We start from the raw sequence: 17344 nt of genomic DNA, 5'->3' as shown, positions 1-17344 counted from the left end.
CCCGGGCCGCCCAGGGGACGCCGGGATTTGTTGTGTGTGGAGCGGCCGCGGGCATCCCGGGAGTTGTAGTCCTTCCGCACTACAAACAAGATGGCCGCAGCCCCACTAGCTCGGAATCCCCATCGCTCAATTCGTGTACTTTCCGCGTCTGCTAAGCATGGAACCTATGGGCTGACCACTGAGCGACACGTCCAGTCCTAATTGTATATATATTTTTTTCTTTTTCTTTTTTTACAGGGGACTTCAACGTTTGGAGGACTCAGCCACTAGGAGCCCCTCAAACCACCTTCCTGCTCTATTTCTTGAATGTCTATTTAAATTAATTCTTTATTAATACAAAAATTTTAAATTTTTATTATCATAATATTGTTGTACTGGGGGTACATTGTAACATTTACAAAAGTGCTTACAGGCTGAGTGCCATGACTAACGACTGTAATCCCAACTACTCAGGAGGCAGAGATCAGAAGGATCGTGGTTCAAAGCCAGCCTGGGCAAATAATTTGCAAGCCCCTATCTCAAAAATACTGAAGGACAGACCACAGGAGGTCAAGCAGACACTTCTCCGCCCCAGGAACGCCAGTCTGCATCTGAAAGGTGTTGGCAATAATGGCGCCAATAGGTTTCAGTGCTTACTGCACCCTTAAGCTTCTGTTTTCCAGGGTCAGGTCCTGCCTCCCAGGGTCACAGTCCTGTCTCAAGTGTAGCTTGAATCCTCCTCCTGCCCCCAACCTCCAATCAGCATGAACCATAAGATCCTAACCAACCAGATCATGCTGAGTCCCACTGAGGGGTATTTAAGCCCTTGCCCCTCCTGCCTCTCTCTCTCTTGGCTCTCTGCTCTCTCCCTCTCCGCAATAAAGAATCTCTTGGCCAGATCACTCCTCTCCACATGGTCACTTTTGGGGCCTATATTTCCTTATGTTTGGTGCCATGACTCAGGGCGGGTTTCCTCACTAATCCTGGTGGGACCCCGATTCCAACTCACCCCACGACCACCCTGAGGACGTGACTGGCCAGGACTCATCCTCCCAATCGCCCTTCTTCCATCCAAGTGAGCAATTTGGCTCCCCTGAGATGACTGCTCCTGCTCCAGGGTGCAGCCTTGTCATTGCAGGTCATTGTCCTCACTTTGGGGGGGTGGTCTGTCCTGCAAGGCTCCACTGTTCCTTAAGGGGAGTTTTAGTCCCTTGTCATAAGATGTGATCCATCGATCATTCCTGTCCTTCCTGGATTCCAGGGTGGCTGCAGGAGAGAATGGCTCAGAGCAAAGGACAAGAAGTACAAAATGCAGATGGAGGTGCCAAGCTTTTCTCCTGCTTTTAGTTAATTCGTGGGCCCAAGTGAGGAGTTGGTTTTACCATGACCCCCTGAGCCCTGATATCTCTTCCCTGCTGGAGCCTCCTAATCAGTCTCCCTGACTCCACTCCTGTCCATCCAGCCCATCAACCATACTCAGCCAGGGAGGTGTTCCACCATGCTCTCTGATGTTCCTGCCCATCTTCCACCTGTCCCCAAAGGTCCAGTCTCCTTAGTAGGCTTCAGACTCCCTCCCCGGTCTCACCTCCTCCCACTCCACCCACTCCTACATCACCTGCTGGAATTTTCTCCCACTTTCTACTGACATGCTCTCAGTTCCTGTCTCTCGCCTCCAAACCTTTTCATGCATGTGTCCTTCTTTCTACTTAACAACGGCCAGGGTCTGAGAAAAAGGAACTGTGGATTTCAGACAACAGTGGGCTGCCCGACTTTAAACTCTTGGAGTACTTGGTGAAGTATTAAGAGTAGCTTTGCTAGGGCTGGTGGAGTGGCTCAAGTGGTACAGCGCCTGCCTAGCAAGCATGAGGCTCTGAGTTCAAACCCCAGTACTACCAAAAAAAAAAAAAGAGAGAGAGAGAGAGAGAGAGTTGGTTTGCTGAGTGCCAGTAGCTCATGTCTGTAATCCTAGCTACTTGGGAGGAAGAGATTACTGGGATCACTATTGGAGCCCTCTAAGCCTGAGTTCAAACCCCAGTCCAACAATAATAAAAAAATCTAGATTTAGTTATGAAGTTTTTCACAGAGACATTTTCTCTGAAGGCACTGTACTGTGGCCTAAGGTTTCCTCACAAGATTTCAGTTTGTGCTGGCACTGGTCCACACGGCAGGTGTGAACCTCTAGCCGCACTGCCCATTCCTGGGGTTAAGGGAGTAGGTCAAAGGCCGCCTTGGATTTAATCAAATCAATTTGTTAAATGTCCTTACAGGAGGCAGAATCCATGAGATTTGCATTCATTAAAACCTGTTTAGAGCTGGGGGTTGGTAGCTCACACTTGTAATCCTAGCTACTTGTGAGACTGAGATCAGAAGGATCAAAATCATCCTGAAAGACTTGAATTCAAACTCCAGTCCTGCCAAAAAGAAGACGAAACTAGAAAGAGGAACTGGGGACATAGCTAAGTGGTAGAAGCCTTACCTAGTATGCATGAGAGAGGGAGAAAGAGAAGAAAAAGGAATAGTCAGGCACCAGTGGCTCATGCCTGTAGTCCCAGCAACTCAAGAGGAAGCAACCAGGAGGATCACGGTTTGAAGCCAGCCCGGACAAATAGTTCTTGAGACTCTATTTCAGTATGCCAACACACACACACACACACACACACACACACGACTGGCAGAGTGGTTCAAGTGGTAGAGTGCCTTCAATCCCCAGTACTACATAAAAATAAAATAAAAATTAAAAAAAAATTTAGAAGAGAATTTGTCTGACTTTTTTGTGTGTGGCAGCACCAGGGTTTGAACTCAAGGCCCTCATGCTTGCTAAGCAGGTGCTCTACCACTTGAGCCACTTCCCAGCCCTTTTTTGTCTTGGGTATTTTTGAGGCAGGGTTTCACTTTCATTTTGCCAGGGCTGGCCTCAAAATGTAATCCTTCTGATCTCTGCCTTCTGAATAGCTAGGCTTATAAATAAGTGTGAGCCACAAGTGCCCAGCTGATTCGTCTTGTTTTTGTCACTGGTTTGGAGGGAGATTCTAAGTCCTTATTCCGGGGTGGGAATGTAGCTCAATGGTAGAGCGTATGTGTGAGGCCCTAAGTTTGATCCCCAGCACCATAAAAAAAGAATTCCTATACTTTCTCCAGTAATAGGTATGTCTCCCTTACTCATGACAGCCTTGGATCACTAATGATCACTAATGCTAATGAGAGGTGACTCAGGCAGAGGCTGGTGTCATAGTTTTCCTCTTGAATGTCTCCAAAGGCCCATATGCTAACAGCTGTGTCTTTAGCTTAGCGTTTCCGGGACATAGTGGAACCTATAGAAGGTGGGTTTAGTGGGAGGAAATTGGGTTATTAGAGGTGTACCTTTGAAAGGGATATTGGTTTCCAGGCCACCTCCTCTCTCACTTTGCTTTTTAGTTACCATGATGTCAATAGCTTTTCTCCACCCCACACCCCCTCAATGATGATCTCTCTCACTACAGGCCCAAAGGAATGGGACCTAGTGGACCAGAACCTCCAAAACTGTGACCCAAAATAAATCCTTTCCTCAGCTGGACGCCAGTGGCTCACGCCTCTAATTCCAGCTACTCAAGAGCCAGACATTAGTAAACAGTTCATGAGACCCTATCTTGAAAATACCCATCACAAAACAGGACTAGAGGCATGACTCAAGTGGTAGAGCGCCTGCCTAGCAAAGTGAGGCCCTGAGTTCAAACCCCAGTGTCTCTAAAAAAAACCCCAAACTCCCCCTCCCCCCCTTTTTTGTTTTTGCAGTACTGGGGTTTGAACTCAGGACCTACACCTTGAGCCACTCTACCAGCCCTATTTTTGTGATGGGTTTTTTTTTTGAGATAGTCTCTTGAATTATTTGCCCAGGCTGGGTTTGAACTGCAATCCTCCTTGATCTTTGCCTCCTGAGTAGCTTGGATTACAGGCATGAGCCACTGGTGCCTGGTCCAAGTTTCCTCCTTTTAAGTTGATTTTCTCAGGTCTTTTGTCACAAAGGCGGAAAGCTAACACAGTTGGTCACCAAAAAAACCAATCATGTAGTTACAACTTGGAGCTGAGAGCTAGCCCTATTGTCAGAGAGGGAGCCTGGAGGTTGAATTCATAATATTTATGTTAAAAGTCCCAATAAAAACTTGAAACGTGGAGGCTCAGTGGTACTTCCTAACAGCCAGCACACTGAAGTGCTGGGAGGGTGACAAGCCCTCCTTGGGGAGAGGGCTGGGTGCATACAAGACATTATTGACCTCCAGTTATGCCAAACAGTAATATCTGATTCCATGGAACCTGGAATTAAGTAAATACAGTTTGAAACCACTTCTCTTGCTTAGGGCACCTTAAGTACTCTGTTCACATTTGTTAGTTCATCAGTCACTTGTCACCTCAGGTGCAAAACCTTTCTTGTCCCTTCCTTTACTTCAGCCAAGCTGGCTGTTTGTTGGTTGGGTTCATGTGGCAGTCCTGGGGGGAATTTCCTGCGAGAATCCCAATTCCAGCTTCTCTTGAAATAATCAAGAGATTGTCAACAATGTCCGAACCTCTCTATCAGAGCAATGAGCAGAGCTGAATGGCAGCTCCCACCATCATCCCCAGTTTGGAGAGGGCGTCCTTGCTCTCCACTTATTTATAGACTCTGCCCCTCTGCCTTAGCGCCCACCTCCAGCACTGTCAGTCACCACCAATCTTCTGCTTGGTTCCCGTGCCCCTCTGTATGCTGAAGGTTCCTTTCTGAGTCTCCTTCACCTCCCAAGAGCAAGTCCTGGAAAGGAAAAGATGATGTCTTTATTTGTTCATCTGGTCACATCTGATACAGCCAACACCACGTCCCCCAAGAAGAACCAAAGGAATCCTCTGTCAAAGCCAAGGTTAGGTCCAAGTCTGCCACGGTAATTTGTCACTTGCCACTGAACCCACTAGGTAGCACGACTTCTCCGGTGACTCAGAAAGCAGCATTTTCCTTTTTGACGGAAAGAGAAGGCTCCTCAGCAATGGAGGCATTTTCTTCTTTGGTCAGGAATTACTGTGTAGTTCCTTCCATATAATGGGACCGTGCAGAAAACATTAACATGGCAGGTCTGAGATGATGGCATCTCAGACTTTCAAGACTGGCCCTTGGCTGGCATCTGAGAACTTGGCCTTTGGGTTTAATTCCTAGAGCTGGTAAGAGTGGCTCACTGGGCCTGAGTGTTTCGTACAAGCAACGTAGCATGTGGTGAATACATGCTTTCCTCCCAGAGTCTAGAATTTGGGTCCGTTCTGGGCAGAGACAGGGTGCTTATGTGACCAGGTCTCAGAGCTCGGGTCCTGAGTCTCTGATGAGCCTCTTTGGAGACAGTCTCACACATGCTGTCACACCCTATAGTTGGGGACTTGGGTGTGTGACTTCACCTGGAGAACATGGAAGCTTACCCCTCACCGTATCAAACTTGGGAGTTTTTTTTTTTTGAGATAGGGACTTGTGAACTATTTGCCCGGGCTGGCGTTGATCCTCCTGATCTCTGCTTCCCAAGTAGCTGGGATTATAGGTGTGAGTCACAATGCCTGGTGGCCTGTGAGCCTTTTCCCTTTCCATCCTTTTGGTGTAATGACTCATAGCCATGAATCCTCCTAAGAGATCATCAAACCTGGGGGGTGGTCTTTGGGACCCCTGATACACCTTCTCTCTGCTTGTCTAGATTCTAGTCCCTGTCTTCTCTAAAGGCTTCTCTGGTCACCACACCTGGGAGTGATCCCTCCCTTGGCCTATGGAAGCTTGATGCTTAGGCCTGGAGAATTATTTTTTGTACTGGGGATGGAACCCAGGGTGGGACGCAGGCTACCGTGTGCTTTGCCATGTTGCTCCACCCCCACCCCTTGTCACTCTTTATTTATTTAGAGACAGGGTCTCACTTTGTTGCCCAGGTTGGCCTCAAACTCAGCTCAAGTGGTCTTTCCATCTAAGCCTCCCAAGTAGCTGGGACTATAACCATGTACCACTGGGTTTGACTACTCTTACCTTTTTAGTTTTTGGCAGTACTGGGGTTTGAACTCAGGACTTGTGAGACAGGTGCTCTACTGCTTGAACCTCCAGTACCACCTATGACCCTTTTAAAGACGAGGAATTAAGTGGGGGAGATGGAATAAACCCAGGCCTATTTGTCTGGCCTGCTACATAAAATACTGTTGGCCTGGGGATTTGCTCAGTGAGAGTGCTTGTCTAGCACACGTAGGAGCCTTGATTTGATCCCCAGCACCTCCAAAACGAATGGAAACAAATCCCACAATAGACAAACAACGCACACACAAAAACCCATATCCTAATGGTTTAAAAAACAGAAATTTATTTTCTCACAGTCTCCAAGGCTGAAACTCCAAGGTCAAGGTGCCAACACAGCCAGTTCCAGTTTCTTTTGCTGGTCTCCAGTCTTATTTTTTGGAGGCTGTTGCAAGCTTTCTCGAGCTCTTGGTTCTCCTGACCTAACTGGGGGCGACTGGAGACGCAGAAAGGACAAACGAAAGAAGATAGACATGCAGAAAGTTGGGGCCAGGTCTCCTTGGTTTTCGGATGGAGACGCACAACAGCCTCATTGCTTCTTTTTCTCTATTACTCTTTGCTTTGCTTCTTTTCTCTCTATTCTTTAAGACCTTACTTCTAAGGTCTTTCTTTAAAACCTTGCTTCTTTTCTATTCTTTAAAGTCTCTTTCCTTAGACTTACTCTGTCCCATGTTTTCTTTAATCTCTCTTAAAATCTCAGCCCTCAGACTTGCACTGTCCTACGTTCTCTTTTAGCTTATCTTTTCTGAAGCCTATGTATAAAGTTCTTGGTCCAGAAAGCTGCACTGGCAGAGACACATAACAGCCAGCAGCAGCAGTGCCATTCTCACAACCAGCCTGCCAATCAATCAACAATCCTCCATCAATCCTTCAGTTAGTCTTTTATATACAGTGGTAAACAAGGAGGTGGAGCAACAGTTCTCTGGGAAGGGTGTAACATTGTAACAAGAGAAACCTGCCATCTTACATCTCTGAATGTAAACAACTTAGGAAAAGCAGCTGTGCTGCATTTTGCCTTCCCCCCCTTCTGCAGCTGGGGCCATGCCAAACTCAGCCTGTAGATCATTAAGCACAGCTCTGCTTATGTCAAGTTCTCATAGGCTTCTCGTAATCTGCTCCCCACAGGAGGCTCCATATCCACATACACTCACTGGATCTTGGGACTGGTAAAGTGGCTCAAGTGGTAGAGCACCTGCCTAGCAAGTGTGAGGCCCTGAGTTTTTTTTGGCTGAACTGGGGCTTGAACTCAGGGCCTACACCTTGAGCCACTCCACTAATCCTGTTTTGTGTTGGGTATTTTCAAGATAGGATCTCGTGAACAATTTACCTGAGCTGGCTTTGAACCTCAATCCTCCTGATCTCTGCCTCCTGAGTAGCTAGGATTACAGGTGTGAGCCACTGGTGCCTGGCCAAAAGTGAATTTTGTTTTTGGGGGCACAAAGATTCAATCTATTAATACCAGTACTGTCTGACACCAGAGCCTGGGAAGACATAGTCACAAAGTACTAAAAACTCTAACTTGTTCTGACACTGTATGAGGACAGAGGTGGGAATAGGGTGTGTATGCTTGGCTGGCTTCACTTAGTCAGAAACTGAAATCTAAATGGGGCTGCCTGGTTCTCAGTCATCTAGAAACATACCTGGCACGGGGCCTTATTAGGTGAAAAGGTCCTGGGTTTAGAAGTCCTGTTTAACTTGGAGGTTAGACAAAAGGGAGTTTGGAATTAAAAAGAAAGAAGTAATCCTACTGACCTCAGAAGCCTTGATTCAAAAACAATGTCATTTTAAAAAAAATCGATCTTTCAATTAGAAAAATACTTTGCTGGGAGGCCCAGCAGTCTTAGGCAGCTGATGGCACCAGGTAAGGGGGAAGTTTCTTTCAAGATGTGTCTGAAACAATGTCAACTTGTTATCTTTTTGTGGTCAGAGTGTTTTGGTCTTGCTCACTGTTTCCAAGAAGGAATGAAAGTGTCTTTCAACCCTCCTTTGATCTCCTTCTTTGCAGAAGCACTCAATTTAATGGGCAATTTTGTGTGCTTTGCAATTATTTACTTAAAGGATCCCTGGTGTGTTTTCAGAGAAGTAATTCATTCCCTTTTAATTTTTTTTTGGGGGGGGGGAGATAGCACTGATATTCTCAAGTATCATTAGGCCAGACAGCTGCTGTAATTAATTTGTCTTCTGAAGATTAGTAAATCCTAAAATGTTAACACGGTGAAACTGGATCAGGATTTGCAAAATATAAATTTGGAGACAAGGACAAGGGAGCTGCGAAAGAGCTGTAGATTTTTTTTTTTCCTTTTTTCTTGTGTGTGTGTGTAGGTAGGACTGGAGTTTGAACTCAGGGCTTTGCATTTTCAAAGCAGGCGCTCTACCATTTGAGCGCCTACCATTTGGAGATGGGGTCTCGAGAACTATTTGCCATGGTGGCCTTGAATTGAGATCCTTCTGATCTCAGCCTCCCAAGTAGCTAGGCTCTGACTTTTTCAATTAGCAAGTGATTCTCTGCTAGGCGTTATAGAGCACACCCGTAATCCCAGCACTTGGGAGACCAAGGCAGGAGCATTTTGAGTTTGAGGCCAGTCTGGGCTACAGAGTGAGACCCTCTCAAAAAAATCAAAACCATGAAAAAAACCCCAAGTGATTCTCTCCAGAGGAACTGGAATGCTGTTTCATGGAATTGCTTAACCAGAATTTTGTGTTTAATATTTTAATCTTTCCAGATGCAGAGACTTAAAAAAAAACAAAAAACAAAACCCTTTTCTTTTCCTGGAAATGGATGAAGAACTTAAGCTGAACTTCCAAAGATGCAGAAGGGGAGGTGGATCTGAATTAAAGTGTGAAACAGTGACCAGAGCGTGTCAACTGTCCAGGGAGTCATTAAAACTGCTCCACCCCATCAGGGAGGGGAAATAGGATCAGTCTTTAATTCCAGCCTAACTCTTGATACTGTTATCTACAGGCGGGAAGACATTCCTAACAACTGCCCCAAGGCCACGGTAACAAACTATTTTAGTGAAGGTCATTAGCAGGAAGGCAAACCTGACTACATCCGGCCTACTGTCTGTTTTGTAAATACAGCTTTGTTTCTGTCCTGCTCTTTTCTTTTTGGGTGGTGATGGAGATCGAACTGAGGGCCTTGCACATGCTAGGCAAGGCTGTACCACTGGACCGTATCCTCCCCTTTTTTTGTAAATGAGATCAGATTATCCCTTTGTTCAACAGTGTCCATGGCTGCCTCTGTGCTACAATGACAGAGTCCCCATAGTAGCTACAACAGAGGCCACATATGGCCTCAAGCTCACAAGCCTAAAATATTCCGTGAGACCATTGCGGACAGTTTTCAGCCCCCTCCATTCCCACTCCCCGTCCAGTGGCCTCGGCGGTGGCATGTTGTGTCAAATGTCACGTGCAGAACTGAGCACAGGAACTGTGTGGCTCAGTGTCCTGAAAGGCCACAGGCGGAAGTGAAATATCAATGGCTATAGTTTATCTATTCTTAATCAGAAGTCAGAAGAGAGATAGGAAATTTATTTGTAAACGTTAAGTTAGCAACTAGAGGGGCGTTTTCTTTAGCTTGATCTTTGCTTCTACATTTGAAAAGTATCTCATTTTTGTTAAAATTTCCTTGGCTTTTTCAAAGTCATCTGAAATAAACAAGAGACAGTGATGTCAGGCTTCCTTTCAAGCAAGAATAAATCCAACGCTGGCGACCAAGGCAGTCAGCTTAAAGCTGAGCCCTGGCTACGGAGGGCCTGTCAACCACTCAGTAAGTTGGTCAGAGTGGATAGAGGACACCTGGATTGTGTAGCAGACAAAGAAACGAACCAAATGGCGGCGAGGACATGCCTGTTCACAGGGTTCAGACAAGCCGGAGGTGCTGATTCTCTTCAGGACAGTCCCCAGGGATCACCGGGCTCTGCTTGGAAAGCTTCCCCCGACCACATGTGGTGGCACGGCCCTGCCAAGGACGCAGAAGTGCTGTGTGCGTCCTCGCTGCCAGTGCCAAGGCACAGCTGCCCTTGGGGGAACTCGTCTCTGGGAACGCTGCCCTTAGACGTGACTGTCAGCTGAGGTGATTTTGTCCCACGGGATGTCTGGCAATGTGTGGAGACGTGGTTGTCGCCAGGGAGGTGGGCACGGTGCTGCTGTCGCCACAGCAAAGAAGGACCTGACTTGAATATCAGTAATACTTAAGTTGCAAACTTTGATTTTAGCTAAGTTCGCTAGTTTTATTTACTTTTTCGGTGGTACTAAGTTTTGAACTCAGGGCTCTACCACTTAAGCCACTCCACCAGCCCTAACAGTTTTATTTTCAATTTAATTTAATTTGATTTTGTCCTGCTGGGGATCCAATCCAGGCCTAGGTAAGCTCCCTACTACTTACTGACTGACTCCTCCAGTGTGCTTTTTGAGACAGGGTCTTCCTATGTAACCCAAGCTGGCCTCCAATTCAGGCACTTCTTCGTTTAGCCTCCCAAGTGCTGGGGTTACAGGAGTGCAGTACCATGCCCAAGCAGCACAAGGTAATAATGCATGCTAAAATGAAAATGTTATATCCACCCAAATCAAAAGCAAAATATTAATCAAAAAAAGTAAGTCAGAGAAGAACACATAAGGTATGAAATTATTTACACAAAGATTGACACGGAATTCAGGAGGATGGTTACCGTGCAAGGGAGATGTATTGGCAAAAGGCTAACTGGGAGTTTGGAAAGTCATGGTCCTGTTTCCTTCCTTTTCTTTTTCTGGTGGTGCTAGCTGAGTGGTCTACCACTTAAGCTGTACCCCCAGCCCTTGGTTTCATGTCTTTAATTTGGTTTTTATTTTAAAATAATATGCATAACATAAAATTGATCAGGTTAACCTCTTTTTGGGAGTGCTGGGGTTGAACCCAGGGTCTCAGGCATGCCAGCAAGTTACTCTACCACTGAGATACATCCCTGGTTCTCCTTTTATTTCTTTGTATTCAAAGTGGTTTTCTTGTAGACAATATATAATTAGGTCTGTTTGCTGGAGTGCTGGGGATTGCATTCTGCTCAGCTGTCCTATCACTGGGCTATACCTGAAAACCGGATACATTGTTGCCATCACTCTTTTGAACAACCTGTTGTCATAGCTCCAGAGAACATTCATCCTTCTCCAATGCGCCTCATTTCTCTGTGTTGAGTTTCTGATCCATACCAGTTTCATTCTCCCTAAAGAACTTTTTTGTTCTGGGGTTGAATTCAAGCCTTGCACTTGCTAGGCAGGTGCTGTACCACTGGACCCACGCCCCCAGCCCCTTTGTTCTTCGGTTATTTTTCAAATGATCTTGCTCTTATCCCTTGGCCAGCCTGGGTCACAGTCCTCCTATTCCTGGCTGGGATGACAGTTGTGTGCCACTGCACCCAGCACTGTTGGTTGGGATGGGGTCTCACAGACTTCTAAAGAATTTTTTACAGTACTTCTTACAAGGAAGGTCTGCTGGCAATATATTTTTTTCAATTTTTGTTAGAGGAAGTCTTTATTTCTCCTTCTGTTTTGGATGATTTTTCAGGGTATGGAATTCTAGCTTCGCAGGCTTTTTTTCTCAACACTGAATGTCTCACTCTATACTTGACTATATCTTCTTGCTAAGGGAGAAGGGCAGCATTTTCTGCTATCTAATGGTGAACTGGCAGACCAGTTTTTGTCGCACAGTTGTGTTCATCCTGCAGTGATAAGACGCCATGAAGGCAGAAATACATCCTGACGTAGGTTTTGTGTCTCCCCACGTTCCCACCACAGGAGAAGTACATAATGCTACTTATCGGGTGAGTGGAGTACGCCAGTGTTTTCAATTTCTTTTCATATGCACAAAGTCAAGAAATGAAGTACCTTGTTCAAAAGCTTGGCTTGCACTGTCAATCAATTCTTTCTGTCTGGCTGAAAGAGAAAAACCGTGATCTGAATTTTTCTATTTAAACAGACTCAGAAAAGTAGACAATGTTTTGCGATCATGCTTCTTTAAATACAACAAGGCAGGGAGCTTGGATTCAACTTCAGGGTTCATAACCTTTGTCTCTATGTATACCATGACAACAGATTTTTTTTTTTGACAGTGCTGGGGATCAAACCCAGAGCCAAGCAAATGCTATCCAAGTACTCAAGTACTCTATCACCAAGCTACAGTGTCAGCCCTTGGGTTTTTTTTTTGGCAGTACTGGGATTTGAACTCAAGGCCTTACCCATGCTAGGCAGCACTTTACAACTTGAGACACTTGGCTAGCCCTCAGTCCTTGGTTTTTTAAAACAGTATCTCACTGCATAGCTCAGGCTGGACTGGAGCTTGTAGTCTTTCTGCCTCTGTCTCCCAAGGGCTGGGATTATACATGTGATCTACCACACCCAGCTAGCAGTATCAATTGAATGCAGTACTCACAGACCCTAGCCAAACTCTGTTTTTCACTCATGAAAGATCTGAGGGGCAATCATCAAGGATTATAGGATGGCTACAGAATCATTTATAAGAAAAAAAAGTGGGGTGCTACAGTTTGGATACGTGTTCCAAAGGCCCATAGAGTAAAAGCTTGGTGGCCAGCCTGTGATGCTATTAGGAGCTGGTGGAACCTTTAGGAGGTGGAGCTTAGCGAAAGGAAGTTAGATTATTGGGGACATACTCTTGACAAGGATATGGGGCGAGACAGGTCCTCTGGGGGCGGAGCAGAGAGGGAATCTCTCATGAATCCCACTAGGTTAGAATATGTAAACTCCATGGAAGTATGGCTCAAGTCTTTCTGTTCCCTGATGCATCTTCAGTGTTGTGCACAGTACCTGGTACACAGTGGGCACAACATAAATGTTTGTCAAAGTACACAAGTACCTACAGCCTTTCTGAGAACCTGGTGCTTTTTCTACATGAAATGGTGAATTTACAGATCAAGTTGGCCAGGCTAGAGCACCCAGTTGTTGATCAAACACAGTTCTAGATGATGCCATGAAGGTATTTTGTAGATGGGATTAACATTTACAATCAGTTGACTTTAATAAATAATATAGGATGCCCTCATTCAATCAAGACATTAAATGTAAAAACAGGGGGGAAGGAATTCTGTTTCAAGGCTGTAACACAGCTGTGGGCAGTGGCTGACACCTGTAATCCTAGCTACTTGGGTGGCTAAGACGGGGAAGAGCCAGTTCGAGGCCAGCATGGGCAAATAGTTCCCAAGACTTATCTTGAAAATAATCAGAGCAAGTGTGAAGCCTTGAGTTCAGACCCACCAAATAAAAGAAACAAAACAGACTGTAACATAGGTTTAGAGCACTTGCCTCATATGTGTAATGCCTTGGGTTTGATCCTCAGCACCACAAAACAACAACAAAAATCCTCATAAAAGACTGTGATGTGGAAATCTGACCTGATAAAGACAGAATAATGAAACCCACCGAACACCGTTTGAAAGAAGGGAATAAGGAAGAGAGGAATGGGAATACAATGGAGGAGATGAACTTGCTCAAGGTACCCTGTATACAAATATGGAATTAGCACAATTATCAGGCCTGCAGGCCTGCCCTATAAAGCTGTGCCAGTCCCGAGTCGTGTGAACCAATTCTTTCAGATAAGTCTATCTACATCCTATTGGTTTCCTGGAGAACCCTGATTGATTCACTATGGAACGAAGTGGGAAAGAAAGCAATATGGAATCAGAGGTCAGGGAGTCACAGACATGCTGTGTGACCTGGAGCACATGTGCTAACTTCTGAGCTCCATTTCCTTGCTAGAGAAAATAGTAATACCTGAACAATATCCTGAGTAGAAAAGATCACTGAAGTCTGTAACATAGGATTACATTCTGTGTTTTGTGGTAGTAAGGTTTGAACTCAGCGCCTCCACCTTGAGCCACCCCACCAGCCCTCTTGTGATTTTTTTTTTTTTGTATAGGGTCTTGCAAACTATTTGTCCAGGCTGGTTTTGAACCTCGATCTTCCTGATCTCTGCCTCCCAAGTCACTGGGATTACAGGAGAGAGCCACAGTGCCTGGTGATGATTACATTCTTGGCTTAAGGCTGCCTTCTATAAGGTTACATAAATCGTAAAGTTAACTTCCATACAAAACTGATTTTGGTATGGTCAGGAAAAAAAATAGTTCCTGAATCATCATGATGACTGGTATGTCCTCTTTAGGTTCATTTCTCATTTAACCCTGGCAACAAAAGGCATTCGGTGGTATTTTATCTTTTACCTCTGACAGTGGATTCAATCTCTTCCACAGCATCTTTGCTTTGAGCCTCTGCGAGTCTCTCATTGAATTCCATGATTTCGGTGAGGAACTGACGGTCTATTTCATGATCTGTTCCTTCAGGAATCTCTATCCCGTGGAGCTTTAGCTATTGGGGCAGAAAATAAGTTTGGGTCAAGAAAATAGGGCCTGTGCCATGTAGATGCTAAGCAGGTGTTGCACCATTTGAGCCATGCCCCCAGCACCGCATAAATTCTGTAGTGCTGGCATGGAACCCAGGGGTTTGAGCGAGTTAGGCAAGACCTCTACCACTGAGCTACACGTCCAGCCTAGAAAACTCGAGCTGTCCTAGTATTCAAAGTGTGATGAGGGTAGTGTGCCAAAAGTTTGGACTGGGACAAGAGTGTTGGTACAAGATCCTACTTTGTGCCACCTGGAACTCGTGGCTCTGGGGTAGTCATTCCTTTCACTTGGAAGTTGAGAGAGATTATTTATTTACATATGTATTTATTTGATTTTGGTAGTACTGGGGTTTGAACTCAGGGCCTACACCTTGAGCCACTCTGTGAGCCCTTTTCTGTGATGGATTTTTTCGAAATAGGGTCTCATGGAACTACTTCCTTGGGCTGGCTTTGAACTGAGATCCTCTGGAGTAGCTAGGATTATAGGCGTGAGCCATCAGTGCCTGGCACCAGCCCTTTTTTGTGGTGGTTTCTGAGATAGGGTCCTAGCTCAGATCTCAAAGCCAATGTGTGAATACAGGGTAAATCACACATAGAAGGGTTGGGAGTTGGTGGCTTATGCCTGTAATGCCAGCTACCAGAGGCAGAGATTGGGAGGATAATGTATTGAGGTCAGACTGGGGAAAAGCTTAGTGAGATGAGACCCCATCTCAGCCACTAAGCTGGGCCCAGCATGCACCTAACTACCCAGGAGGCTCAAGGTCTGAGGCTGGCCCGGGACAAAAAGTGAGACTCTACTTGAAAAATAAATGAAGTAGAAAAGGGTTGAGGGTGTGGCACAAGTGGTAGAGTGCATGCCACCCTGAGTACAAACCCCAGGATTAAAAAAAAGGCGGGGGAAGAAAGGCGGGTTGGGAAATCACCTTACAAGGTATAGTCCTCTGTTCAGGGGGGCCAGAAGAGTCTTATAGGCATCATTCACTAGGGTTGAATGCTCCTCTGAGAAGTCCTTTTCGGTCTGTTAGCAGAGAAGAAGAGAGTCTCATAAAAGAGCTTCCTTACACTCATAGACTTTTATAACATACTGATGAGCAGGTCCAGAAGGACACATGGCCAAAGTGGAACTAGTGCTGCATGAGGTGTCTTTATTTTCAGATGGTGGATTCTTAGTTTTCTAGGAGGTCAGCTAAAAGCTGTGAGGAAATGACATCTCTGGGGCCTGGCTGGCTGGGGTCAGGACATCACAGGATGAAGATGGTTGTCCAACTGTGTTGTGGTTAATCATGAAACCACAGGCTACTGGCACCCACCCGCCTGCCAATGTTTGGGGGGTACTGGGGTGGGCCAATAAACTACCTTAGACCGCTGGCTGAAGAAATCTGGGTGGACAAGACGCTGTAGCTGCTGGAACCTGTGCTGGAGCTTCGTGGTGTCAACCCTGAAGGATCGGTTGCTGGAAGCAAATCGGGAGATGAAATTCATCAATAAATTGATGTAGAGATTTCTTTACTATAGCCTGTTTCCTGCTCTTAGGGAAAATGTAATAAACATATAAACAAAGATCATTTCAAAAAGTGGTAGGTGGCACACAGGAAAACAGATTAGGGTTAGAGAAGGTGGAAGATGCTACACAGATGACATTTGAGGTGAGACCTGAGTGATGATGTAAGTAATCAGACATCAGTGAAAGAGTCATGGAGGCAGAAGGATTAGCAGGTACAAAGGCCCTGAGGTATGAGCAAGACTGCAAGCTTGACAACTTAAAAGTTATTGCCGCCCACTGTAAGTGCTCAGGGGACTGGTGGAAGAATATTCCAGGATTAAGGGGAAGAGGTATTTTTGTATCTCCCTTGTCTTTCCAACCAGCAGGTCCCTGCCCCCCTTCCCAACTTCTTTTTCTGTTCTATTTCCAGAGCTCGCTCCATTTCCTCACTAGTTCAACTCTGCTCCTACTTCCTCACCTCTCCAAAATCAACTTTGAAAGGAAAATTCCCACTCTCCTTTAGATGGCCTACATGTTTGGATTTTTATTTACTTTTGTATTGCTAGGGATCAAATCCAGGGCCTGGAGAAAGCCCTTACTCCCTAATCTTGTCTACTTCAGTACTTTTTTACTACTAGGGGGACTGGGGATGGAACTCAGGGCTTTGCTCTTGCCAATCAGTCGCTCTACACTTGAGCCACTCCTCCAGTCCATTTTGTTCTGGTTATTTTGGAGATGGGGGTGGGGGCCTAATGAACTATTTTCCCGGGCTGGCCATTGAACCATGATCCTCCCAATCTCAATCTCCCAAATAGTTAGGATTACAGACTGGAGCCACCAGACGAAGTTCAATTTTTCAGTCCTTTCCCAAGCTCCGCTCCTCGCCAGGTTCCCTTAGCAACAGGCCCCGCCCCCTCCCTCTAGCTCCTTAATTCCCCGCCTCTCCCCTCCCTGCTCCCTTTCGCGTGGCCCCTTCCCTCCGTCCCCGCTCTCAATTTCCTCTTTGGGGACCGATCCCCTAGCTCCGCCCTCTAAGGCTATGCCCACCGGTCTTGCCCTCCCCTCACGCTGGCCAGCCTCTGACCTCCCCCCCGCCAACCCCAGCCGTCCCCCGCACCCACCGCAGCCCGTACCAATCCATAAGGCTGAAGTAGTCTCGAGTAGGGTCGGGGGGCTGCAGCGCGCGGCACCGCGGGCAGAAGAACCCGTCCTCCCGCCCAGCACCCCCTGACCCCCCGCAGTTCCAACACCGCGGCGAACTGCTTCCTGCCTGCGAGACAGCATTACAGCTTAGCAGTGTCCTTCCGGATACCCCTGCTGGCTGCAACCTCCGTACCCGCAGCAAGGCCCCGACCCTACCGCCCCACATCCGTCCCGCCGCGGCCTATCTAGCTGCGGTCACCCGTGTTTGTGTGCAGGGGGGAAGAAGCGGAGAAAGGGTGGTGGACCAAACTCATGTTGC

The 17344-nt window shown here is 46.4% G+C and overlaps 1 protein-coding gene across 6 annotated transcripts; it reads right to left on the bottom strand.

Moving 5' to 3' along the window:
• Positions 1-4553: 4553 nt before the first annotated feature.
• Hscb (HscB mitochondrial iron-sulfur cluster cochaperone) lies at positions 4554-17319 on the bottom strand. Of its 6 annotated transcripts, none has more exons than XM_074060918.1 (6): positions 17016-17317; positions 15756-15852; positions 15328-15417; positions 14221-14365; positions 11876-11923; positions 4554-4741 (listed from the first exon to the last, which is right to left on the bottom strand). In XM_074060918.1, the coding sequence occupies exons 1-6, from the start codon at positions 17249-17251 to the stop codon at positions 4722-4724; spliced, it is 636 nt and encodes a 211-aa protein (XP_073917019.1). In that variant the 5' UTR covers positions 17252-17317; the 3' UTR covers positions 4554-4721. The 6 variants fall into 6 exon arrangements, with proteins under 6 accessions (XP_073917019.1, XP_073917020.1, XP_020025068.1 ...); XM_074060919.1 differs by lacking the exon at positions 4554-4741 and adding an exon at positions 5401-6452; XM_020169479.2 differs by lacking the exon at positions 4554-4741 and adding an exon at positions 9527-9663 and having other exon boundaries at positions 17016-17316.
• Between the last annotated feature and the right edge of the window lie 25 nt (positions 17320-17344).

Source organism: Castor canadensis, chromosome 18, assembly GCF_047511655.1.
Source record: "Castor canadensis chromosome 18, mCasCan1.hap1v2, whole genome shotgun sequence".
Lineage (NCBI taxonomy): Eukaryota > Metazoa > Chordata > Mammalia > Rodentia > Castoridae > Castor > Castor canadensis.
This window is presented reverse-complemented; position numbering and strand designations above follow the sequence as displayed.

Bases quoted from the DNA above. Each gene is read 5' to 3' on its own strand.
- Hscb (XM_074060916.1), bottom strand. From the start codon at position 17,251: ATGTGGGGCGGTAGGGTCGGGGCCTTGCTGCGGGTACGGAGGTTGCAG. The intron at 15,853-17,015 runs GTACGGGCTGCG...ATTTGCTTCCAG, and splicing joins TACTTCAGCCTTATGGATTG to CAACCGATCCTTCAGGGTTG. The intron at 11,924-14,220 runs GTAAAAGATAAA...TTTCTCTTTCAG, and splicing joins GATTGAATCCACTGTCAGAG to CCAGACAGAAAGAATTGATT.